The sequence below is a fragment of the Vicugna pacos genome, chromosome 9 (assembly GCF_048564905.1).
Source record: "Vicugna pacos chromosome 9, VicPac4, whole genome shotgun sequence".
Lineage (NCBI taxonomy): Eukaryota > Metazoa > Chordata > Mammalia > Artiodactyla > Camelidae > Vicugna > Vicugna pacos.
The window spans coordinates 16,272,470-16,298,043 of record NC_132995.1 but is presented as its reverse complement, the minus strand read 5'-3'; the positions used below and the strand labels follow the sequence as shown (position 1 = coordinate 16,298,043).

The window sequence follows — 25,574 nt, the reverse complement described above, 5'->3', positions numbered from 1 at the left end:
CTCAGCTGCACTGACCTGCATCGGGCATGCCATGTGTGTTACTTGTCACTTACCTATACGCCCGCACCAGCTGGGGCACCACCTGTAACACAGAAGGTGTTCTAAGGAATTGTGTTAAATGAATGAATGAACGAACTAATGAAGCAGGCCGGGGCCTGGGGAGCTCGGCCTCTGTTCCCCAGTCACTCCTAGGCAGAGGTCGGCAGAGCCGCAGTGTAAGTAGCCGCCGAGTGGCAAGGAGAGGCGAGCTGGGATCCCCAGCCATGGCTGGCTGCTTGGCCAGGTGGCCCCGCGGGCGCTGTCTGCCGGCCGGGGGGGGGGCGGGGCCGGGCGCGGGGCGGGGCCGGGCGCCTGCGCCATAAATTCCGCTGCGCGGCCCTGGCCTCTGCCTGCCGCGCGCCGCCCGCCGCGTTTCCTCTTCGGCGCCCGCCCCAGTCCGTGTTCCCAGCCGCCCTCGCCATGGCCGCGCTCACCCAGAGCCCGCAGTTCAAGAAGCTGCAGGCGTGGTACCACGAGCACGGGTCTGGCCTCAACTTGCGCCGCCTTTTCGAAGGGGACAAGGACCGCTTCAACCACTTCAGGTGCGCGCGCGGGGCCAGATGCGGGGCGCGGACCTGAGGGACCGGAATGCGGCGTGCGGGGTCCCACTGTGCAGGGCCAGGGCTGGGAGGGCGGGGCTCCGGTCCCCGCGGGGTCCCCCGGCCACGGATCCGGGCCCAGCCCGAGGCCGCGCTTCGTCCTTGACGCCTCCTTGAAGCAGGTTTCCGGGTGCTCGCCCGAGCTCTCGGGGCCCCTGCTGCTTAGTCATGAGGAGTGGGGCCCTCCTTCGCTTTCTCTCCACGGGGACATCTCTCTCCTCGCCTGTCCCCAGCCACCAGTCCCTGCTGTATGAGCAGAGCCTCCTTCCGCGGTTGTGAGCAGGGGCCCTGGCTGACGCAGCAGGCACGGAAGGGCTGTCCCCTTCCACTCAGTCCTGGCCCAGAATGGGCTTGGGACCGTCTGCAGGGTGCGGTCAGGGTGGGACAGGCCCGGGAGATTTGCGGGGATCCGCGGTGGAGAGGTGGAACCGTGATTCCTGCCCAGGGGGCTAGGTCCGGAGACCCATGAATGACCAGGAAAGAAGGAAATCTTGGGAGGCGGGAATGGTCACTGGTGCAGGTATTGGAGAGGGGAGGTCTGCAGCTCCAGCCTGGAAGTCCTTGATGGCCAACCGTGCCATCTGAGTCCTTTACTGAGTAAGTTGAGTGGCAGAATTGGAAGCTTTGGGAGGGAATGATCACTACCTAGCCTTAGGCAGGGGCAGAGCATCCAGCTCTGTCTTCCCATCCCCCAAGCTCAGTTGTAGCAGAGGAAAGGCTCCTCTCCCAGGGTCTACATCTCATTCTGTGAGGATGGCCCATTGCACCGTGCTGCTGCTGCTGCTGCTGCAGGTCAGCCTGGTGGGCGGGCAACTGACAGACGACACCACTGTTCTGGCCAGCTAAGGCTTGTTTAGATTTGGCACAGGGAGCATGTGTTTTGGAAGCATCTCTGATCAGGAAGCAGGCTGGGGTGTGGTCAGTAGCTTCTGCCATTTTTCTGCAGCTTGAATCTCAACACCAACCATGGGCATATACTGGTGGATTACTCCAAGAACCTTGTGACGGAGGCTGTGATGCAGATGCTGGTGGACCTGGTAATGTTCTGCCTCGGGGGGCGTGACCTGTGACCCACAGTGTGGCAGGCAGGCTGGGCTTCTGGAGCCCCTGGGTCCTTGGGCATCTTTGCATCCTTCTCTTAGTGGACCTCAGTAACTGCCTCTGTGCCCCTGCCCCGGGTTCTGAACAGCATCCCAGGGAACCAGTGCCTGGTGTCCCAGCAGACCCTGCCCAGGCAGTGGGGGAAGGCGCCAGGCTCTAGCCATCTGTCAGCCCCACTGGGGGCTGCACCAAGCCTTGTACTTGGGAGCTTGGACTCTTGGTGGCCAGCATGGGTGGGATCAGGCCTCAGTGTTTTCTCTTCTCAGGCCAAGTCCAGGGGTGTGGAGGCTGCCCGGGAACGCATGTTCAATGGCGAGAAGATTAACTTCACAGAGGTAAGCGGGCCAGTGGACAGACACTACATTTGCTCCATAGACTCTTCCTTTCTTTGGGGTTCATCTGTTAGCAGCATCACCCTGTGTCTACATCCCTCCTCTTAGGCAATGCTTTTGCTTAATGTGGGGCCTGAAGGTCTGTTTCTTCAGATGAGTTGCAGGGTCTTGAGGTGTGTCTCCTCCAAGACTGCAGTCTAGATCTGGTGAGCGTGAAATGGCTACTGGTATCTGCCTGGGGACAGCACAGCTTAGGCCTGCAGGGAGAGGGCTTCTCAAAACATACTCAGAGAACTAAAACTTGCTGCAAGTTTTACTAGTGAAAAGAAGACTCAGGTCAAAAGATCAACAGGAAGCTGTCGTAATGCCAGGCCTTGGCGGCCCTGTTCCTGAATTTCTGTGGAAGCCTGGAGGCATAAGGATCCCTGAGCACTCAAGGTGTCATCTTCGTGATGTCATTATTCTCCTTTTACACATGAGGAACCTGAGACTCAGGGGTCAAGTCACTTCTCCAATGTCATTCTGTAAGAGACAGAGCTAGAATTCAAACTCACCCTGTCTTCCACTGTTAGGCAAGGCTGAGGAAGGGAGGCTGCAATCAAGGAGGGCTTCTTGGAGGAGTGCATTTGCCTCTGGAATGTAGCACAAGAGTGAACTTGGGCAGGGTGAGGGCAGTGTGGCATGAAGCCCTCTACCTCACAGCCTCACCCTGGGTTAGAGTCCTGAGACCATCCCTTTCCTGCCCACCTGGAGTCTTAGACCTGATTCTTTCAAGGGCTTCTCTGCTGTCTCAGCTTGATGGAACTGTTGCTTCTGCATGACAAGGCCAGAAGCCTGGCGCTAATCACAGACTTAGGGTCTGGTTTGTTTCCAGTGGTGGATGTGGTAGGGCTCTTGGTAAAGGAAGCTTGAGTTGCCTGCTTTGCCCCATTTCCAAGGGGCTGGGGACACCTTTCAAAAAGGTGTGACCAGACACCATGCATTTTCTTCAGGAAGATGAGACTGGGCTTCATGAGCTTTGGTCCTCTGTAGCCATTTGTTGCTTGTCTCTGACCTGTGTCAGAGCTTTTGCTCACTCTGTTCAGCCTTCCTTGACTTTTCACGCCTTGAACATCTGTGGGTCCTCAGGGCCTGTCCTAGGCATGTTCCAGTCTCCCTCCCTTTGCGACTGTCTGCAGCACATAAGGGAGTGGCCCATGCCTTGCCCTCCCCCGAGATCCTGGGGTGGCCCCGGCTTCCATAAGCACACAGTGGGTTCTCAGTATGAGACCGTGGTACCAACAGAGAACTTAGGACCTGCGTGTCCAGAGGATAAAGGGCTGAGTGGACTCTTGGGGCACGCTGCACCATGCCCAGCTGGGAGAGCGGCTGCCCTGGGGTGGGGGCCTTCACACGCTGACTCTCACCCCCAGAATCGGGCGGTGCTGCACGTGGCCCTGCGGAACCGATCAAACACACCCATCCTGGTGGATGGCAAGGATGTGATGCCAGAGGTCAACAGGGTCCTGGAGAAGATGAAATCTTTCTGCCAGGTATGCAGCTGCTGGCTGGACTTCCCCTTGGCCGTGGGCGTGCATGTGTTTGGCAACCTAGGGGCCTCAATAGGCTTCCCCTCCCTCTCCTTAGAGAGGACTCAAGCCCTCGCTGCAGCCTGAGGTGGAGGCAGTCTGTGTGATTGCTGGCTGCGGGGGGTCTGCTGAGGCACAAATTTCCCTGACCCTGTTGTGAGGGAATGAACCCACCACTGCCAGTGGTGGGGCAGCCTCCTTCCTGAACTGTCACACCTGTGGGCCCATGGTGGCAGTCTGGCCGGGATGAGATCTGAAAAGAAAAATGAGGCCCCTGAGGGGATGCGATAGTGGGGGAGGGACTTGCTTTTTTTAACCTCTTTAGTCATTTGCCCTATTTCCTAGTCTAGAACTAGACAAAATTTAAAACTTAAAGTTTTCTTGACCACACCCCAGCCACTCTCCAGAGGCAGCTTTTATAATGTTTACTGTGAATCTTGCAAAAGCTTTCCATGCGAGTACTAGCACGTGCATATATCTGTCTTCTCTTCTTTGAAACACCTACACACACATGCACACACGGGATCATTTTTACCTGCTCTTCTGCAGTTTGTACTTATAAATATGTAAGAGCTGTCCCTGTATCAGTTTTAGTGCACATAACTGTGCCTCCTTTTCCTCGGAGAGGTTGCCTTAGAGACCAGCTAGATTTCCCCACATCGAGCACTGTTGCCCCAACAACCCCACTGTTGTTGGGGTAATTCTGCAAGAGTTGGTAAATGTGTTCAAGCCTGGAGTGCAAGGGTGATGTGTGTGGGCTGGACTGTCTGCATGGATGTGTGCATACATAGACATATGTATGGGTTATGTGTGTTCTGCAAGTGTTAATCTAGGCTCTGGTCAGCTTGTCCCTGGGAGTAGTGACCCCCACGTGTAGCTGGCCAGAGTCCAGTTACTTTGGCCAAGAGCCATCTTCAGATCTGAAACAGCAAGAGGCGATCTGGGTATCAGTCCTAGAGGCTTGGCAGCCAAGTGAGTGGGACTTCCCAGGGTGAGGAAGGCTTGGGATCCTGATGGGTATCTGGATTCCAGAATGTCCCTTAGCAGTGGTTGGTACCTGGGATGGGCTTTGGGTGTAGGGAAGGACATTTCTGGCCATCTGCTATGAGTGGCAGAGCTGATGTGCCTCGGAAGCCCGGTGCTCTGTTTGATCAGCCCTTGTGTGCCCAAGCATGCCGTGTGGAGAGTGTGTGGCACCGGCTGACTGGGAAGCTGTTCCCAGGAAAGCCCTCCCTTACAGCTGACGGCTGGAGTACCTGACTCAGACTGATGGGGTATTTATAGTTCAGAAAAGCTGCTGAATAGCAGCAATTCCATAGTGAGGAACACTCCCCACGACTGTGCTCTCAAAAGTTCACCAAGATTGGATGAGGATGTTCACTGTGACCTTGATTGTAGTGGCAAAAACCAAAAACAGCCTGAGCTCACTTATCAGAGGACTGGTCAGTAAAATCAGTGTATGTTCATGCACTGCAGTTCAGGCACCATTGGGAATTAGGGAGCTACAGGTGCATTGACCTGCTGTGCTGTTCAGGATATACTATGAAGTTGAAAAAGGAAGTTACAGAACTGGTGTGTGTCAAAAGACCCCATCTGGTCAAATAAAGGATGTGTGTGGTTATAGTAAGATAAACAGAATTTCCCCTCCAGGATGCTTTCTAACAAAACTGATGGTAAGACTGAGGGTTGAGAAGCTGAGCAATTTCTTTTCTTTCTGTATTGGTGTAAAATTGCTCATGGCAGTTGATTATTATTTAAACAAAATAAAGTTACTGGGTCTTAATTGGTTTTGGGAAAGCCATGTATACTAGTTTTCTATTGACATGTAACAAATTATTCCAAAATTCAGCAGCTGAAAATAACAGTCAACGTTTCTGTTGACTGGTTCTTGCTCAGGTCTCATGAGGTTGTAGTCAAGATGCTGGCCCGAGGTTACCATCATCTGAAGGCTTGATGGGGCTGGAGGATCTCCTTCCAAGATGGCTTGCTAGCAATTAGTGCTGGCTTCGGGAGGCTTTAGTTCCTCACCCTGCAGACCTCTCCCGCTCTCAAACAGCATCTTCATGACAAGGTGGCCGATTTCTCCCCAAGTGATTGATCCAAGAGACAGCAAGGCAGAGGTCTTTTATTACCTTGAGCTAGCATCAGAAGTTACTCTTTCATTTCTATAATTCCCTGTTGCTTGTACAGGTCAACTCTGATCAGAGTGGGAAGGAACTACCCAAGGACGTGAATGCAGTGCCAGGAGGTGAGGATCATTGGGAACCATCCTGGAAGGTGGTTATCATAGTCTTACCTTCTGGCTCCCAGTGATTCATCACGTTCCTTCCACATGCAAAATACCCCAGTCACCTTCTTTTAGGGCCATATCCCATTACAATAGCAGCTAGAAGTCAAGAACCTCATAATCTAAATTAGGTACAGATATAATAATATCTGTACTTTCTTTAATACAATTCAAATGCAGTTCCTTTTGATCTGACAGTATGTGAATCAAGTAGACAAGTTATTTACCCCTCACACTCCCAACATACAGTGGTGAAACAGGCATAGGATAACTGATATAATTCCTTTTCTAAAAGTGGGGGAAATGGGAGGCACACAGGAGTCATTGGTCTGAAGCAATTCTGAAATCCAACAGGACACATGTGGGCAGTTGCTTGGTTAGAACTCAAGGCCTAGGAATCATTCTCAAGGCTTTTGGCTTTGCCCTTATTCATCCTTTTCACATGAAAGATAATCATGTTTGTAACTGCATAGTTTTTTCAGTCTGCTTACTGCCTGTAGAAATGTGAGTTTTTAACAGTCTCTTTTCCTTTTGTACTATGTCTGTCCCTTTCAGTCCAATCTGGTTGTGTTTCTGACAATTCAGTTATCTCAAAAACTTTGTGGGTCTCCTGTGAAGCTTACAGGGGTGGGGTAGAGGGTTCACTCCATTAGACAAGAGCCATACCCATACATTTCTTTAAGATAAATCCTTTTCTACCATTACTTCTGAAACCACAGAGACAATACCCTTAAGCTTTTTTAGAAGCCATATCTTTGGCCAAAACGTTCTCTGTGTTACCACCTTAGCTCTTTCTGAGGTCTTAACAAAGGGTTTTACAACTGTACTGTCTGCTTCATTTTTATATTATGCTTTTTGTCACAGTGCCCTGGATTTGAACCTTGCCAAGGAACCATCTCTTATTAGCATCACTTGTTTCCTAGAGAGGCTGGGAATTTTCAAACCCAACAATTCCTGGCTTCTTTTTGTTCCATAGTTCTTTATTCAGCTTATTTCTCTCCTCTCACATTTTGTTGTAAGCACCAAGAAGCCAGGCAGTTCCCATAACACAGACTGAAAATCTCTGTAACTAAATCATCTAGATCATAATAGATACATCTTTTACTCTCTGCATTAATGCAGACGACAGCAGTTAAACTTTCTGTCCTTGCACAACAAGGATTCTCTTTGCTCCAATTTGCAATAATGTTTTCCTCCCTTTTTTAAAAAAATCCACACCAGCAGGCCCCTTAAGGACTATCGAGCTTCTGCCAACAATCTCTTCTACTGTATTTCAGGCTTTCACTAACCCTCTCCTCAAGGTCCTTTTAGCTTTTGTCCACATTTTAAAGTTTTTGTTACAGTAATACCCTTCTGGTACCAAAATCTACATTAGTTATTTATTATTTTATAACAAATTGCACCAAAACTTGGCTTAAAATAGCAGTAAGCATTTACTATCTTGCACAATTTCTGTGGGTCAGAAATTCAGAAGTGGTTTAACTGCTTGGTTTTGGTTTGGGGGTGGAGGGGATCTCTCAAGATGTTGGCCAGGGCTTTAGTTACCTGAAGGTTTGACGGGTTCTGGAGGCGTCTCTTCCAAGGCAGTTCCTATTCGTGGGTGGCGAGTTGGCATGGCTGTTGGAAGAAGTCCTCCATTCCACACCTCGTTGGCTTCTCATACAAATAAGTGTCCTTACAACATAGTAGGTGGCTTCCGCAAAAGTGAGCGAGCCAGGAGAGCAAAGCAGAAGCTGCACGCACGGTCTTTGATACCCAGCTTCTGAAGTCACACTCCATCATTTTCACAGTATCCGAATGGGTGCACAGGTCAGCCCTGTACAGCACGGGGGGCTCCACTGGGGTGTGAATAGCAGGAGGCAAGAATCACGGGAGTCCATGTGGAGGTTGGCTGCCTGTCTGTCATTCCTGTCCCTGGCACAGACGAGTCACAGTACTTGGCGTTTCACATCTCTTGGTCTCTGTCATGTTAAGTTTTGCTGAAAGTTCACTTTCTTTCTTTCTTTTTTTTTTTTTAATGAAAGTACTAGGGATTGAACCCAGGACCTTATGCATGCTGAGCATGTGCTTTACCACTAAGCTATTTCCCTCATGCCTTGAAAGTTCACTCCTGTTTTGCAAATTCTGACAATGTTGCTGGGAGTTGAGGATGTCACCCCACTTTGCTAATGATGGGAAAGGATCTAGCTGGGGCTGAGTATGGCAGGGATCTGACACCGTGGTCTCAATAGGCCCCTGAGAGGGCCTGAAAGTTGGGCCTGAGGCAGAAGGACACAGAAGTAATGATGTTTTTGAGCAGCAGTTTATACTCAGGGGTTGGGGCTGATTGCATCTCCCCTTTCTGTGCCAGCGTGTCCGGAGTGGTGAATGGAAGGGGTACTCGGGCAAGTCCATCACTGACGTCATCAACATCGGCATCGGCGGCTCTGACCTGGTAAGGAGAGGGCTGCCTTGGGGTGGGGTGTGGGGTCCCATCCAGGGCCTTGGTTTTTCCAGCGATGGGACCTGGCTATCCCACCTGGCACCTCTTGTGGGCCCTGGAATCTTGTTTTCTGATGCTGCGTCTCCCCACAGGGACCCCTCATGGTGACTGAAGCCCTCAAGCCGTACTCTTCGCAAGGTCCCCGGGTCTGGTTTGTCTCCAACATTGATGGGACCCACATTGCCAAAACGCTGGCCACCCTGAACCCCGAGACCTCCTTGTTCATCATTGCCTCCAAGGTACGGGCCTCAGACCTGGCCTGGCTCCCAGCCCTCTGTGTGTTGAGGTCGGGGCGGGGATTGAGTACATGGAGATTTTGCCGCTGTCCTGGGTACTGGACCCTCCTGACTGCTCTGAGTGAGCAAGGCTTTGTGGATCAGGTTGGCACAGCTGCCCTCAGACTGTTCTCATCTGGTGGCAAAACAGTTTACCTGATGAAAGCCCCAGCTGGTCCATATAAGCCTTCATCTTAAGGCCACACCTGCCCACTTGGTGGATCTGTGCTCAGCCTGGGGGTCTTCCCATCTTTCTCAGAAATCTATCCCTAATGTCTGCTCCTTTCTGATCCCAGAGCCATGTCCAGATAATGTAAGCATTTTATTTGTTGTCATTTATGCCCTATTTACACATATCCACACACATCAGATATTAAGAATTCCATTTGAATTCTGAGATACAGCCCAGTCTGGACTGAAGGGAGCCCCAGATGTGGCTGCAGCCCCTCTCCTGGAAGATACTCTGGCCTTTGATCTGTGATGGAGGTTGGGGGGCAGGTGGGGGTTGTGGCTTTTACTGCTGTTCCTCTGCCTCTGGTTGTGAAGTCCTGGAGTCACAGGATGACGCTGCTACTTCCAGGCCCCTGCCCCAGGCACAGCCGCCGATTGTGGCTTTGTGGACACGTGGGTGGAGGTGATGTAGAATAACTCACTGACCTGCACGCACTGTTCCGTGTGATAACTGGTCACCCACGTGGCCTTGCTGCCAAGCTCTAGCTCAAGGCTGCACTGAGCTTGGCTGGGGACCAACTGCTGTACTCTGTGCCTGCAGACCTTCACCACCCAGGAGACCATCACCAACGCAGAGACGGCAAAGGAGTGGTTTCTCATGTCGGCCAAGGATGTGAGTTCTGGGTGGGCGGTGGGCAGTGTGGGGGCCGGGAAGGACAGAGTGGGTCTGCCCACGTCGTTCCCTATAGCCTTGTTTCAACTGAAGTTGGCAGCAGGGGGCAGAAGTTGGTGCCTGGTTAGGATATTTGGCTTTGCTAGCCTGGACAGGCCAAACGTGGCAGAACTTGCTCTAACTGTGAGGGCCCTTTCCTTAAGCCCCCTGGCCCTGCAGGAGCCTCTCTACCCCTGGCCACACCAGCTTTACGGGGAGACACCCTGGGCCTTGTGTGCCTGTGAGGTAGGATGGGCCAGCTGGCCTCTCACCCCTCAGTCCTCTCCACCTGTCTGTGAGGCTCCTCCAGCAGCCTCAGAACCAAGGACTGGGAGCAGTGGGTCCCACCCACGGCCTTGGCTTCTCCAGAGACGGGAGGGTCCCTGCCCCGGGGGCCCCGTGTGTTGGGTGTGGGTGTGACTTGGTTCATCTCTTGCAGCCTTCGGCAGTCGCGAAGCACTTTGTTGCCCTGTCTACCAACACTGTAAGTGCCCGTGGGGGTTCCCATGCTACCTCCCTGGGGTGACAGGCCAGGTCTGGTCACGGCTTTTCATAATACAGAGCTGAGGTGTGCTTCACAGGTTCAGGGACCTTGGCTCGGCTGATGAGGTAGAAGGGCTAGCTGTTAGTGAAGGATGTGAGCTGTAAGCCTTTCTGCAAGGCAGACAAAGCTCTGCTGCTCCAGTAAGGGGCTTGCAGACTGTGGGATCACGTTAACCCCACCTGGCTGATCGCTAGAATGCTCCACACAGGGAACCGCCCTTGGCCTCTCCCTAAATGGGATATGCTGGGTAGGGGTAGGGGGTGCATTCCATTTCTGGCAGGCTGTTAAACCACAGTGAAAGGATGTGACTTTTTGCCCAGTGATGGCATGAGTTAGGGATGACAGAATTAGAACCCAGGATTAGAATGTGGTTACCTGCCTGCCAGTTCCTCCTGGCTCCAGGTTGTACAGGGTGGGGCGGAGTGGGTCAGCGGGGCAGCATGGGGCTGTGTCCAGGAGTCAACAACCAAGGCGGACCTTGCTGAGTGCTTGCTGTGTGGTGGGCTTCATGCTGGGCTGTGTGAACTGGACCTACACCCCAGTCTTCCTGACTCCCACCCCTTCCGTGCCACCCTCCACCCCCAGCCATTGCCTCCAGTGCTGCCCTGCCTATTGGGGGAGACGGGAGGACGTCTTAAGGCATTCCAGCCACAGCACCCCTGGCTGCCTCCTGCAGGTAGAGCTCAGACTGGTCACCAGTGCGTCTCCTGTGGGGTCTAGGGAAGGGGTTGCTAACCCTGTCTGCCCAGGGAGTACAACACCTGAAGAATAGGGCCAGTCATCCCCTGAAGGCTTCCCAGGGTGGAGTCACCATCCCCCATATTGGCAGGGCTGGGCAGGTGTCCAGGCTGTGTGGTGCCTGGCCTGGGAGGTGGCCCCAGCCTGTGCTCGGGTTCCAGCTCTAGGCTGTTTCCCAGACATCCTAGGGGGTCGAGCCCAGGAAGTTGCTCTTGCAGAGCAGTGTGCAGGCCGGCCCTCACGCTGGGTGTGCAGTCCACCTCAGCAGAAGGGGGTCACAGGTGCCAGGCTACTGGTGTGTGGGATGCAAGCTAGCCTGGTGTCCAGCTCTGGGGGTGGGTGGCTCCTGTTCCCACCCCGGACTCACTGGCAGCTCCAGCCCAGCCCCTAGCTCTGTGGAAGGTGGAGGTGCTCCCACAGCTCAGGCAGCACAACTCTTCACACCATGGAGCCCCTGTTCTTGCGCAGCTAACCCAGTCTTCCTTCTTTCTCTCTCCCATTGCCCTTTTTAGGCCAAAGTGAAGGAGTTTGGAATTGACCCTCAAAACATGTTCGAGTTCTGGGATGTAAGTAAAGGCACTGCCTTGTGCTGGCTGAACTCTGTCCTTTGCCAAGTTGAGCCGCAGATGAGGGGCCCATGAGGTCAACGTTTATTGAGCACCTGCTGCATGCCTGGCTTCGGGAGGCCCTCAGAGAGGCTTGTGGGGGCAGAACAGCTCAGTCAGGATGAGGGCTCCACTCCCACCGAGGGCGGGCCGAGCTTGCCAAGCCACGATGAGACTCCCTTGGGTGCCTGCCGGCAGCACCCACTGTGGGGTAACTGGAGCCACCCCTGTCCCCCTCGCTAAGCTGAGGTTGTGAGTTATTCTCAGTAATGACCTTTCTCTGCACTGCAGCCACAGTCTGTAAAGGTCAAGGGGCAGAGGGAGGCAGGAGGTGTGACTGGGCAGGCCTGGAAAGGAGCTGCAGGAGCAGCTGGAGGGTGACAGAGGGGAGGGGCCAGGGCGGGGCCGTGCCGGCAGCTTGCAGAGAGCGCTTTGCCCAAGTGGCAGCACTGCAGGCTATTCTAGTGGCAGGTGGCCACGTGGACTCATCCCTGCTAGAGCCACGGCTGCTGCCAAGCCACGAGTGGGAGCTTTCCTTGCAGCTTGCCTGAGTGTGGCCGTGGTGTGAGAAGGGCTCTGGCCGAGGCAGGCAGGGAAGGGTTGGGGTGCAGAGATGCAGTGCAGGGTGTGGCATCGGGGCTGTGAATGCAGTGGGTGTGGCTCTAACACGTGACCTGGGCAGGTGTACTTAACAGACCATCGTCCAATTGGGAATTTTTCCATTGGGGCTGTTTCCAGGCCTTTATACTGGAAGCGCTTTGGTGGAAACATCTGAAAATGTCACCTCCTTCGAAAGTTCTAAAGGCCTTGGAGTCTCGGAGAGAATGAAGCCCTAACATCCTAAGGCATCTATTGTGTGTAATGAGTTAACTTCTTTCTAGAATGGGACTAGTTAATGTACCATCCTTGGAAGAATTGAGAAGAGTCACTCAAATCCTTTTCTGCGTCCTGTGGCTCAGATGAGGAACCCTGGTCGAGAGAAACTGTGCAGCTTCTAGCAGATGTTGCATGCCTGATAAAGAAGGGAGGCACTTTCCGCCTCCTCCCTGGGATCTGGAGCCCGAACAGGTGGTGGTCAGGGACATGTGGGCGCTCCGGCTAGTCAAGGAGCCCAGCAGAGCAGGGCTGTGTTCTAGTGTGAGTTTTCATTACCTGCAACCACCCAACCTGCAGAGATGAGTTTGGGAGTGGCTGAGGGACAGACCTGGGTCTCCCAGGTAAGGCCTAGGGATGACAGTTGGGCACAGGAACATGGGGCTGGGCCTGGCTAGTGAGGCCAGAGTGGCCAGGGTGGGCACAGTGGAGGCCACGATGGCGGGAGGAGGGACCTGCCTGGATCACTAAGGGCAAATATTTAGAAGGTGACATCTAAGGAGCCAGGGACAGGAACAGGTTAAATTTCTGATTTAGGGTCTCTCAGGTGAGATAGAGGAGTCAGGATAGACATAGGGCTAGTGCTCTGGCTCTAAGGGAAGACTGGAAGGGTCCAGTCTGACATAGGTAAGTATAAGTGGTAAGGCCTGGTCAGCTAGGGTCGGACACGGAGCAGCCTTGTGTCTTAGGATCAGACAGAGGTATGGTGGTAATTTGTGGGGTCTCGCAGGGCTCTGCCAGAGTCAACGCACATTGGTGAGCTAATTTTGGCTGGTGAGCTCTGAGGAGGAGCCAGGACAAATATAGGTGAGTTCTGGGGAGGCACCAGGTCAGGTAAAGTTATGGGTGGGGTCTGTGAGTTCTGGAGGAATTCAGATATTTAGAGATGGTTCTATCGAGTGGAGTCTGAGGAGCCAAAGTCAAGTACAGGTACTTAAACCTGTATCTCTGAATGCAGGTTTAAGATGTATACGGGGGGTCTCTCTGGTTCTGAAAAGTGAGCATCAGGGAGTGGTGGCTGATCACTCAAGGGGAGTGACTAATACTCAGGATCAGGCAAACAGAGGTAAGTCCCCTGAGCCAGGTCAGCCACCAGGTTCTCAGCATCCTGACCGGGTGTGATGGGCAGCGCTCAGGGTGTTCTACTGAACTGTTGGGGTCTGGCTGGGGTGGGGTTGGAGGAGCCCAGATAAGGGAAGGGTAGAAATGCACCTGGTTATAAGAGGTGAGGATGGGGGTTGGGACAGGTAAAGGACACAGTTGGAACCGACTGAGGAGCTGTATCAGTAAGGTGCCGTCTGGACAAAGGTCCAGAGACCTGTGTCCCTAGAAGTGTTGGAGGCCCAAGTCGCTCAGCTACTGGGTGGCACCAGTGGGCTCTCGCCAGGCTTCCCTCAGGCCGGGGTAAGCAGCCAGGGATCTGTCAGTTCTGAGGGAAGAGCCTGTTGAGGTTAGGTTTGTACAGTGGGGTCTGCCGGGGGTGGTCTGTAGAGTCACATCTGTCTGAGGTGTCAGGAGCTGGAATCACACAAAGTATGTATAACTGGGTGTCTTAGGGGAGGCCTGAGGAGCCAAGATGAGGCACATCTAGGCAGAGGTGGGTTGGCTGGAGTGGACACTAGAGACAAAGGTAGGCATAGGCAGAGCTGAGTGTGACAAGTGGAGACGCAGAATCCACCGTCAGATCTAGGTCTGGACTGTGCCCTCAGGTGATGTCTTAGCAGTTCTGGTGATGCTCAGGTCTGTGGTCCTGGGACATGGTCTTGGGTTCCCTGGGAAGAGACTGAAAAACTAGGGTCATGCAAAGAGTGGGGGCACTGCATCTATCTGGAAGGCTCGTGAATTCTGAGTCTGTCTCAGGTGTGCAGAATGGGTCTGTCAGGTGAGGTTTGAGGAGTTGAGGTGAGATCCAGGTTTGTACTTTTGGTTCTTAAAACAGATAAGGTCTGAGCTGCTAAGGTCAGACCCTGGTTTTTATTCTGAATCTGAGGAGCCAAGGTCGAATACAGGTGGACAGAACTGCATTTTCCAGGTAACGTCTGTAAAGATCTGTTAGGTGAGGCCTGAGGAGCTAAGGTTAGGCGTACCTAGAAAGAACTGGATCTCTTAGGTGATTTCTGGGGATATGACTTGAAGATAGGTGGTTAGAGGTAGGTGTTTAAGGTGAGGTCCCAGGAACTGGGACTGGGCACAGGTGAGTGACTTGGGTCTACCAGGTGAGGTCAAGATAGATAGAACTGCATCTCTGCCTTTCTTGTAAAGATGTCTTGTAAGTTTGAGGAGTTGTGGCCAGGCACGGGTGTATGGAATTGAGTTTTTTAGGTGAGGTCTGTGGAGCCAGAATCAGGGCAAGTTCACAAAACTGGATCTATCTAGTGAAATCTCAAAGTCACAGCCAAATTCAAGTAAGAAGAACCAAATGTCTCAGATGAGCTGTGACCAGCTGGAAAGAGGAAAAGGTAGGCAGAGCCAGCCTTCCAGGGACAGCCTCAGAAACCAGGAGAAGCACAGACAGGTAGAACTAGCCTGCCACACTTGGCCTGAGGAGCCAGAGTCAAGCACAGGTAGGCAGAGCTGGTTTGCTCGGTACAATGTAAAGAGCCAAGGTCATGTACAGGAACGGGTCTGCTGGATATGGTCCGAGGAGCTAGGGTTAAGACACACAGGTAGGTGGAGCTGGCTCATCAAGTATGGTTGGAGGAGTCCAGGTCAGAGACAGGTATGTAGAGCTGGCCCAGTAAGTATGCTCTGAGGACCTAGGATCATGTACAGGTAGGCTCACCTGGCCCATCAGGTATGGTTGGAGGAGCAGGAGCAGGAGTCAGAGACAGGTATGCAGAAAGGGTCTGCAAAGTATAACGTAAAAAGCAGGATCATTTACAGGTAGGCGGAACTGGCCATCTGTGTACAGTGGAAGGATGCAGACTCATGTACAGGTAGATAGATTTGACCATGAGGTGTGGTTGGAGGAGCCAGGGTCAGAGACAGGTAGGTAGAACTGGTCCACTAAGTCCAGCGTGAGGATGCAGGATCATGTACAGTAAGGCAGAGCTGGTCCAGTAGATATGATCTGAAGACCTAGGGTCAAGTACAGGTAAGCAGAGCTGGTCTAGTAGGTATGGTGTAAGGAATCAGGGTTATGAATAAGTAGGCAGAGCTGGTCCAGTGTATATGGTCTGAAGACGAGGGTCATGTACAGGTAGTTAGAGTTGGTCCAGTAGGATTGATCTGAGGAGCCAGGGTCATGAACAAGTTGGCAGAGCTGGTCCAGTAGATATGGTCTGAGAAGCCAAGATCATCTACAGGTAGGCAAAGCTGGTGTGCTAGGTATGGTCTAAGGAGCCAGGGTCATGAAAAGGTAGGCAGAGCTGGTCTAGTAGGTATGGTCTGAGGAGTCAAGGTCATTAGCAGGTAGGCAGAGTTCATTCAGTAGATATGGTCTGAGGAGCCAAGGTCACGTACAGGTAGGCAGAGCTGGTCTGCCAGTTATGGTTTGAGGAGCCAGGGTCATGAACAGGTAGGCAGAGCTGGTCTGGTGGGTATGGTCTCAGGACCAGAGTCATGTACAGGTAGGCAGAGCTGGTCCAGTAAGTATGGTCTGAGGAGCCAAGGTCACGGACAGGTAAGCAAAGCTGGTCAAGTGTCTATAGTCTGTAGATGAGGGTCATGTGCAGGTAGGCAGAGCTGGTCCAGTAGAATTGGTCTGAGGACCAGGGTCATGTGTAGGTCAACAGAGCTAGTCCAGCAGGTATGGTCTGAGGAGCCAAGGTCACGTACAGGTAGGCATAGCTGGTCTGCCAGTTATGGTTTGAGGAGCCAGGGTCATGTACAGGTAGGCAGAGCTGGTCCAGTAAGTATGGTCTGAGGAGCCAAGGTCACGGACAGGTAAGCAAAGCTGGTCAAGTGTCTATAGTCTGTAGATGAGGGTCATGTGCAGGTAGGCAGAGCTGGTCCAGTAGAATTGGTCTGAGGACCAGGGTCATGTGTAGGTCAACAGAGCTAGTCCAGCAGGTATGGTCTGAGGAGCCAAGGTCATGTACAGGTAGGCAGAGCTGGTTCAGTGTATATGGTGTAGAGACGAGGGTCATGTACAGGTAGGTTAGTCCAGTAGAATTGGTCTGAGGAGCCAAGGTCATGAACAGGTATGCAAAGCTGGTCCATTAGGTGTGGTCTGAGGACCCAAGGTTATATACAGGTAGGCATAGCTGGTCTAGTATGTATGGTCTGAACCCAGGGTCATGTACAGGTAGGCAGAGCTGGTCCAGCAGGTATGCTCTGAGGAGCCAGGGTCATGAACAGGTAAGCAGAGCTGGTCTAGTAAGTGTGGTCTGAGGACCAGAGTCATATACAGGTAGGCAGAGCTAGTTCAGTAAGTATGGTCTGAGGAGCCAAGGTCATGAGCAAGTAGGCAGAACTGATCTGTTAGGTATGATATGAGGACCAGGACCATATTCACGTAGGCAAAGCTGGTCCAGTAAGTATGGTCTGAGGAACTAAGATCACGTACAGGTAAGCAGAGGTGGTCCAGTGTATGTAGTCTATAGATGAAGGTCATGTACAGGTAGGCGGTTGGTCCTGTAGAATTGGTCTGAGGACCAGGGTCATGTATAGGTAAGCAGAGCTGGTCCAGTAGGTATGGTCTGAGGAGCCAAGGTGATGAACAGGTAGGGAAAACTAGTCCAGCAGCTATGATCTGAGAAGCCAAGGTCATGGACATGTAGGCAGAGCTGGTCCAGTAGGTATGGTCTGAGGAGCCAAGGTCATGGAGATGTAGGCAGAGCTGGTCAAACAGGTATGATCTGAGGAGCCAGAGTCATAACAGGTCGGCAGAGCTGGGCCAGCAGGTATGATCTGAGGAGCCAAGGTCATGAGCAGGTAGGCAGATTGGTCTGAGGATCAGGTTCATATACAGGTAGGCAGAGCTTGTCCTGTAATACGGTTTGAGAGGCAAGCATCAAGCGCAGGTGGCAGACCTCTGCACTAGGTATGTCTGAAGAGCCATGGTCAAGCCACACAGGTAGGTAGGGTTGGCCCATCAGGTGTGCTGTGAGGACTCAAGGTCACATACAGGTAGGTTGGGCTGCTCCACCAGTGTGGTCTGAGGAGCCAGGACCAAGGTAGTTAGGCAAAGACTTTCTGCCTATTGTAGTCTTGAAGAGGCCTTAAGGGTTAAGGATGAACACAGGTGGTAGAGTTGGCTCTTTCAGGTGTTGGCCTCAGGCAGTAGTGTGTACCCTGGTCTTTTAGTGAGGCCTGAGGAACGTTAAGCCTGAGTGGGTAGAGCGGCCTCAGGTCAGACCTGTGGCACTGGGGTTTTTTGCAGATAGGCGGAGCACTGTGGGGCTCAGCAGATCCGGGGAACCCAAGTTAGACGTGAGTAGGTGGATATGTCTCTCAGGCAAGGACTTCGCGGCCAAACTGTACACTTGGTCTTGCAGGTCAAGTCCTTGGAGCATGGTTCTGACTCAGGTGTGTTGACCAAGGTCCTAGATGTTAGGTCTGAGGATAGTGGGTTAATTACAGGTCTGCTGAGCACAGATATGTAGAGATGTTTGTGTCTGATGAAGTCTGAGACTCCTTAGTGAGGTTTGGATGCCGAGGTTAGACAGAGATTGGTAGTGTTGGATCTGTTTGCAAGGCGTGAAAAGCCAAGTCAGACACAGATGTTAAACCTGGGCCTCTCAGGTTAGGCCTGGGAGCTGAGATCAGACCCACAGAGCTAGATCTCTCTGGAAGGTGTGAGGAGCCTGAGTTGGCGTTGGGGAGGTGGACCTGGGTCTGTTGGTTGAGAAGTGAGGGGTCAGGGTTAGGCATAGACAGGTGTGTGAAGCGTGGTTCATTGGTTGAGCTGTCTGGAACCTGCCTCTGATGGGTGTATAATCCTGTCATGTGAGGTACTGGAGTAGGACACAGGTAGTAGCACTAGCCTCCCAGGTGAAGCCATTGCCTCCGTACCCAGCGCTGCTGTGTTGACCTGGCTTTGTTAGGAGTCCGTGGATCGAGGGTCACGTGGGCAGAGGTATATAGATGTGATCTCGGGTGGGTTCTTGCCACCTGAGTTCAGTTACAAGTTGGCATCCCTGGGCTTGTTAGATGAAATGAGTGGGGCAAGATTAGCCCAGAAATATGTAATTGGTGTGGCTGATGAAGGCTGAGAAGGTGGGTCAGACACAGGTGGGACCCTCGGTGGTAGGATCAGGCATAGTTAGGTGGGTAGCATGGACTCTTAATGGAGAGAAAGCCAGAGTCGTCATAGGAATGCATACCTGGGTCAGCCTGGGGAGGTCTGGGGAGCCCTTGGGTGCAGGTAGGCGAGCCTGAGTCATGTCCACTGCTCATTCTTAGCACCCTGGTCAGGTGTGATGGTCAGAGCTCAGAGTGTTGCAGAAGCTGCCCTCCACAATACTGAGGATCTGTAACCAGTCCCAGGTGTGGTCTCTTGCACTGGGGTCTGGTCGGCAGGGTCTGAACTAGCCAAGTGAGGACAGAAGATTGGATTATAGCTGGTATAAGATAAGGTGAGATCTGAGGCTCTGGAGCAAGTGAGGCACAGAACATGGAACTGGCTGAGGAGCTGCATCTCTAAGGTGTGGTCTGAGAGACCCGCTGCAGGTAAAGGTGAGGTCTAGACTTGTGTCTGCTGCTTGAGGTCTCGGAGGCTCAATCAGACACTGGCTTTGCTGGGCTCTCTCAACAAAAGTGAGGTCTGAGAACCTGACCTCAGTCAAGGTCAGCAGCCTGGAATCTGTGGGGCAGAGGGCTGGCTGGCTCCTCAGTCTGTTAGGTGAGACCTGAGAGTCTTTATCAGGCGTGGTATGGTCTGTGGAACTGTGACTGTCAGGTAAGGTTCCCCCAAACCTAGACCCTTTGCTGGTAGAGAACCCCATCACTCATCTCATTACCCAAGCCAGAACCCCCTCAGCCACACATGACTCTCTCGTTCTTCCAATTCATCCTGTTTAATTGAACCTCCTGAATCAGTGCTCTGCATCCCCCCATCCAGCGTAGCATCATTTTTGGATGACCACTGGGGCTCCTACATGGATTCCTGCTTCCACTCTCACCTCACCCACAGACTTACTGGTTCTCCAGCCTTGCCTCTCAGCTTGTACCCTCCAGTTCTCACTCCTTCCTTCATCTTCTAGATTGTGCTGTGCTTCTTCCTGCCCTGTCTGTCTCAATGGGGTTTCAGAAGAGAATCAAACTCTAATGCCCCAATGAGGCATCCACTGGATGTAATGAATTAGCATCTCTCCTTTGCACCTAGAAGGGTACTACCCTTGGACCAACCTTGAGAGTATTGAGAAATTAAGTCACTCAAAGCATTTTCTGTGGGACTTAATTCTCTCCCTATTGAGAAAGGCTGCTCTTGCCACAGGACCTTTGCATATGCTGTTCTGGCTGCTGGAATGCTTCTCCTCCCTCTGTGCTTCCCTGGATTGTACTTGCTCATTCTCCAGTTCCAGGCTCAAGCACTGTCAGAGTCCTTTTATAATTGGTTTCAGTACTGTGTTTCCTTTCTTCCAAGCACTTGTACCTCATTTTCACATTCATTGGCATCATTGTTTTATTTATGCCTTCCTCCCCCATGGATTATTTCTATTGCCTATGCTAGGAACATGGTAGGTGCTCTATAAATAGTTGTTAGGAATATGTGAATGTAGTGTTAAGGATTCTGATGACACAGAGTGGAGTCTGCAGTGTGGCATGAGAAGGCACAGTGTGAATGTTGGGGCCCGGCGTGTCCTAGACTGAGGCTGAAGATCAGTCAAGTCCCAGGTATGAGCCACTGGGCCTGTCACTGTCCCAGGAGACAGGGCTAGGCACAGGTATGAGGCACTGGATCTGTCATTGTCAGAAGGGGCAAGGCCAGGCTCAGGTATGAGGCACCGGGTCTACTAGTATCTGAGGAGTGGGCTCCAAGGCCAGGTAGGAGATGCTGGATCTTTCATTGTTCAAAGAAGTGTGCCTGGGCACAAGCATGGGGCGCTGGATCTGTCGGTGTTTAAAGAGGCTGGACACAGGTGTGAGTCATTGGGTCTGTCAGTGTCCCAGGAGGCACGACCAGATACAGGTATGGGATTCTGATTTGTCAGTGTCCAAGAAGATGGGCTAGGCACGTGTCTGTTGGTGTCTGAGGAGGCAGACCTGGCACTGGTATGAGGCGCTGGGGCTCTTGGTGTCTGAGGACGTCGGACTGAGCACAGGTATGAGGCATGGGGTCTGTCAGTGTCTGAGGAGGCCGCACTTGGCACAGGTATGAGGTGTTGGGTCTGTCGGTGTCTGAGGAGGTGGACTTGGCACAGGTATGAGGCGTTGGGTCTGTCGGTGTCTGAGGAGGTGGACTTGGCACAGGTATGAGGCGTTGGGTCTGTCGGTGTCTGAGGAGGTGGACTTGGCACAGGTATGAGGCGTTGGGTCTGTCGGTGTCTGAGGAGGTGGACTTGGCACAGGTATGAGGCATGGGGTCTCTTAGTGTCTGAAGAGGCTGGACCTGGCAGGTATTGGGGTCTCTTAGTGTCTGAAGAGGCTGGACCTGGCAGGTATGAGGCGCTGGGTCTGTTGGCGTACAGACGTGGGGCCAGCCACGGTAAGGCCTTCGGTTGAGTCCTGTGGCTCTGAGGTGTCCACGTGTAGTCTGCCCTGTTGGTCAGCCTGAACAGTTGCCAGCGCCTGGCCTGCTGTCTTGCTTCCCACAGGTGGGTTGGGCCCAGGCCCTCTGAGCTGCACCTGTAGAAGAGCATTGCTCTCAGGACAAGATTTGTGGCAGGAGGGAGGGGGGCGGGGTGTGCCAAACCCTTCCTCAGCACCTTTTCCTGTCTCTCCTAGTGGGTGGGAGGCCGCTACTCGCTGTGGTCAGCCATCGGACTCTCCATTGCCCTGCACGTGGGTGAGTGTGTGTTTCTGTCTTGGGAGACAGTGCTGCAGGTCATGGGTGGGGTCTCATGTCTCTGAATACCTTCCTGTCCCCGCGGCCGCTAGCCTCTCTGCCCTTGGCTAGAACATTTCTTTCAGGTCAGGAGGGAAGGGCTAAGTTCTCATGTGGTGGCCTTTCTCTGGACCCATTTTTCTGCAGTCTTGTTTGTTTCCTATGCCAGGCAGACTCAGAGCTGCCCCTGTGCTCAGGGCTGACTCTGACTAGAGAGGCTTTCTGCAGGCCCAAGCCCTCCCAGATCCTGTGTCTTCTGGCTCCCCATCCAGCCTTTCCCTGGTTCCAGAAGAAGCTGTGTCCACGGCCAGGAGGCACAGGGCACGACTGTATCTGTTGACGCTGCTTTTGTGTCGCAGGATTTGACAACTTCGAGCAGCTGCTCTCAGGGGCTCACTGGATGGTAAGTGCTGAGGCTTACGTTCTCTGCCAAGTGCCGGCCAGAGACATGTGGTTGGTCCAGCTCCTTCCCTCGCCCTCCCTCCTTCTCTCCCCCACCCACCCTGTTTTCATTTCAGGACCAGCACTTCCGCACAACGCCCCTGGAGAAGAATGCCCCCGTCCTGCTGGCTCTGCTGGGCATCTGGTATATCAACTTCTTCGGGTGTGAGACGCAGGCCTTGCTGCCGTATGACCAGTACATGCACCGCTTTGCTGCCTACTTCCAGCAGGTATCAGCTGGGCCAGTGGGGGTCCAGGGGGGTCCAGGTACCCAGGTTCCTGCTCCTCCAGGGGCTTTCTCCCCCATCACCTTTGGGCATGTCCAAGGCCCACCTGTGTTCCCCTCTTGGTGAATTTTTGTAACCAATGTCAGTGTTGGTGTCAGTTGAGCTTGGCTGCCATGGGACGGGGGTGACTGGTTATCATGGTGTCTCGGCCAGTCAGGCCCTGGCCTGGCTCAGGGCATGTGCCTCAGGTCACTTCTTTCTTGGACATCACTCGATAGGGTAGGGCCGTATGGCTTGCACTGCCTTTGTCTCTCCAGAAAAGCAAGTTCACACCCAGTCTGTGGTGCCTCTTTGGGCTACTCACAGCCCTCTGCCCTGGCATCTCCAGAGCCCCCTGGAGCAGCCCCTTTCTTAGTCCAGATTCTGCTGCAGGCAGCCCTCCCACATCTGTCCCTGCTTTTGTTTAGCACAGCCCTTGGGCAGGGACAGCAGATTCTCGCCAATACCTGAAGGTGAATTCTGTGATTGGAGGAGGGGCCGAGGACCCCCCAGTACCCAGAGTCTAGCTGAAGTGACAGCCCTCAGTGGCTGTACACTCTGGACCACAGCCTGCCTCTCCCTTAAGAAACCAGTTGAAGATTTTGTGAGCAATTTCTGCCATTAGGGAGGTCCTCTCTGGACTGCCGTACCCACCTTCTCCTGGTCGTGGGTCCTTTAGAGAGATCTAAGCCAGAAAGCTTGTGAGCTCTGCTCTCTCAGGTGAGGGGAGATAAAAAGGACCATGCCTGCAGACATCTCACAGGGCCAGGGCAGGGCAGGTGTGCCTGCTGCATCCCGGGCAGGTTTTGGGCTTGGTGCATGAAGGAACAAGACCTGCAGATCGAGGACTGGGTTTCTGGCCCTGTTCCAGGGTGACATGGAGTCCAATGGGAAGTACATCACCAAGTCCGGCACCCGTGTGGATCATCAAACGGGCCCCATTTTATGGGGGGAGCCAGGGACCAATGGCCAGCATGCCTTCTACCAGCTCATCCACCAAGGTAGGGCCCATCTGGCCTGGACAGGAGTGCTGGGGATGGGGAGGGCACGTCAGCAGAGACTCTGCCATGAGGTCAGCATTCTCCTGTAGGCCATATGGGTGGCTCCCATGGGCAGGGGTAGGCGCCTGGGTGACCACAGTGCCCTTCACAGGTACCAAGATGATACCCTGTGACTTCCTCATCCCGGTCCAGACCCAGCACCCTATTAGGAAGGGTTTGCATCACAAGGTAAGAGCCCTCATCCAGACGCTCTTCATACTTTCTTAGACTCACGTTACACCCAGACCTCTTAAGATAGATGCATTAGTTACCCTAGCTTTCTATTCCTGCCACCACAGACCCATTTCTTACCTCAGTTTCTGTGGGTCCAAAGTCCAGCAGGCTCTGTTGGGTCTCTGCTCAGGTTCTCACAGGCTGAAGTCAAAAGTGTCAGCAGGACTGTGTTCCTTTCTGGAGACTTTAGGGGGACAATCCTTTTTCCTTGTTCATTCAGATTGTTGGCAGAATTCATTTCCATGTGGCTGTAGGATTGAGGTCCAGTTTCCTTGCTGGCAGCTGGGGGTCATTCTCAGCTTCTAGAAGCCCCCCTGGCTCTTGGTCTCAGAACCAGCAAGGATGGGTAGAGTCCCTCTGAAGCTTCGGTTCTCTCCTGCCTCTTCTTCTGTTGCATCTCCGGCTGACTCTCTTGTCTTCCTCTTCTGTTACTTTTTTTCTTTTTCTTTTTTTTAATAATGGGGAGGTAGTTGGGTTTATTTATTTATTTATATTTGGAGGAGGTACTGGGGATTGAACCCAGGACCTCATGCATGCTAAGCATACGCTATACCCTCCCCCCAACCTTCTCTTACTTTTAAGGGCCATGTGATTACATTGGGCGCACCTGGATAATCTCCTTATCTTAAAGTCTGTAACCTTAACTCCCTCTGCAAAATCCCTTTTGCCGTGCACTGTAATATACACAGGCGTTAGCAGCAGAGGGCAAAGATCTTAGAGCCAAGATTTTGCCTACCACAGCAGCAAACAGGAAAGCCACCTAGCTCCTAACCTGATAAAGTCCTTGAAGAGGACTGACCGTGCCTTATCTCGGGTGTGCAGAGTAGCTTGAGTTACTGTGGGTACGAGGTTTGGACTCAGAGTGCCGGTTTTGAATTCTGATTCTTTCCCTCTGTACTTCTGGGATTCAGTGATGTTGACTTAACGAAACGGAGACTCACCTAGAAAAGAGAGGTAATGCCTCTGTCCCTCAGGATATTAAAAGATAAATGTCTGTAAAGTTCTTAACTGGGCCATCGGCAAATAGTGCATAGTCCTTAAGGGGTAGTTACCGTTGGTACCTGCTTTCCAGTGTCATCGGATGTGCCCTGTCCCACCTTGCTCCAAATAAGCCCTAGAGTGGAGGCAAGCAGCCTGCTCTAGACTGAGACTAACCTTCACTGGGAAGTGCCAGGCAATCTTGTCCCTCTGCCTGAAGCTCAGACGGTGCTTCAAACTCGTACTAAATGTTTCTCTTGTCAGATCCTCCTGGCCAACTTCCTGGCCCAGACGGAGGCCCTGATGAGGGGGAAGTCAACAGAGGAGGCCCGGAAGGAGCTCCAGGCTGCGGGAAAGAGTCCGGAGGACATTGAGAAGCTGTTGCCGCACAAGGTCAGCATTTCCCTTGAAGTGGGCTTTGGGTGGCGTCCTGGAGTTGGAAGGACGAGGTTGGGTGGCCGGGGTAGGGGTTTATGTGCCTGGCTTATCCTACAGAGTAGGAGGGGCTGTCCTCACAAACCTTTCTGTCCCAGCCTCTGGGCTAGGGTGTGCTTCCCTTCTGAGGATTTGGGGATCATGACTAACTGAGGGACATTCCTGGGTATTTTCTGAAGGTGTTTGAAGGAAATCGCCCAACCAACTCTATTGTGTTCACCAAGCTCACGCCATTCATTCTTGGAGCCTTGATTGGTGAGTGAGTGGGGAAGGTCCCAGCTTGGGTAGGTTGGACTGGGCTGAGACAGCCCTAACGTGCACCATCTGCCACCTCTGCAGCCATGTACGAGCACAAGATCTTTGTTCAGGGCATCATCTGGGACATCAACAGCTTTGACCAGTGGGGGTGAGTTGTTGACTTATGAGCAGGGTGGGGGGTGCCTGAGAGTTGGCTTGTGGATTTCACTAGCAATGCTGGAACCTTCCTCACACCATTCTTTCTCCTCTTTCTGGCAGAGTGGAGCTGGGAAAGCAGCTGGCTAAGAAAATTGAGCCTGAGCTTGAAGGCAGCAGCCCAGTGACTTCTCATGATGCCTCCACCAATGGGCTGATCAACTTCATCAAGCAGGAGCGTGAGGCCAAAAGCCAATAAACTCATGCCCAGCTGCAGTCCTTGTTGTGACTAGTCCTTCTTGTCCCTCCTGCCCAGAGTCTGCACTGCATGGTCCCACCCAGAGCACCCTCTGGTTTCAGGCTTGGACCACAGCCCTTTGGGGAAGCTAGTCTGGAATTACCACCCCAGCCCTCTCCATGTCCACGCCCCTTCTGTTTTACAACTGGCTGACGTGTTTCAGTGCAGCTGCTTTTCCTGACCCATGTTCATTGTTCATATACCAGGCAGAAAAATAAAGATGCCACAAAGGAG

At 52.9% G+C, this 25,574-nt stretch overlaps 1 protein-coding gene across 1 annotated transcript; it reads left to right on the top strand.

The window, feature by feature from the left end:
- The first annotated feature begins 323 nt into the window (after window positions 1-323).
- Window positions 324-25,574, top strand: GPI (glucose-6-phosphate isomerase). Its single transcript, XM_006217099.4, has 18 exons — window positions 324-581; window positions 1,585-1,675; window positions 2,006-2,074; window positions 3,484-3,603; window positions 8,277-8,360; window positions 8,501-8,647; window positions 9,456-9,527; window positions 10,006-10,050; window positions 11,361-11,414; window positions 21,156-21,216; window positions 21,615-21,658; window positions 21,774-21,926; window positions 22,834-22,963; window positions 23,115-23,191; window positions 24,479-24,607; window positions 24,829-24,904; window positions 24,989-25,055; window positions 25,166-25,574. Exons 1-18 carry the CDS (start codon window positions 460-462, stop codon window positions 25,299-25,301), a joined length of 1,677 nt encoding a protein of 558 aa, XP_006217161.2. The 5' UTR covers window positions 324-459; the 3' UTR covers window positions 25,302-25,574.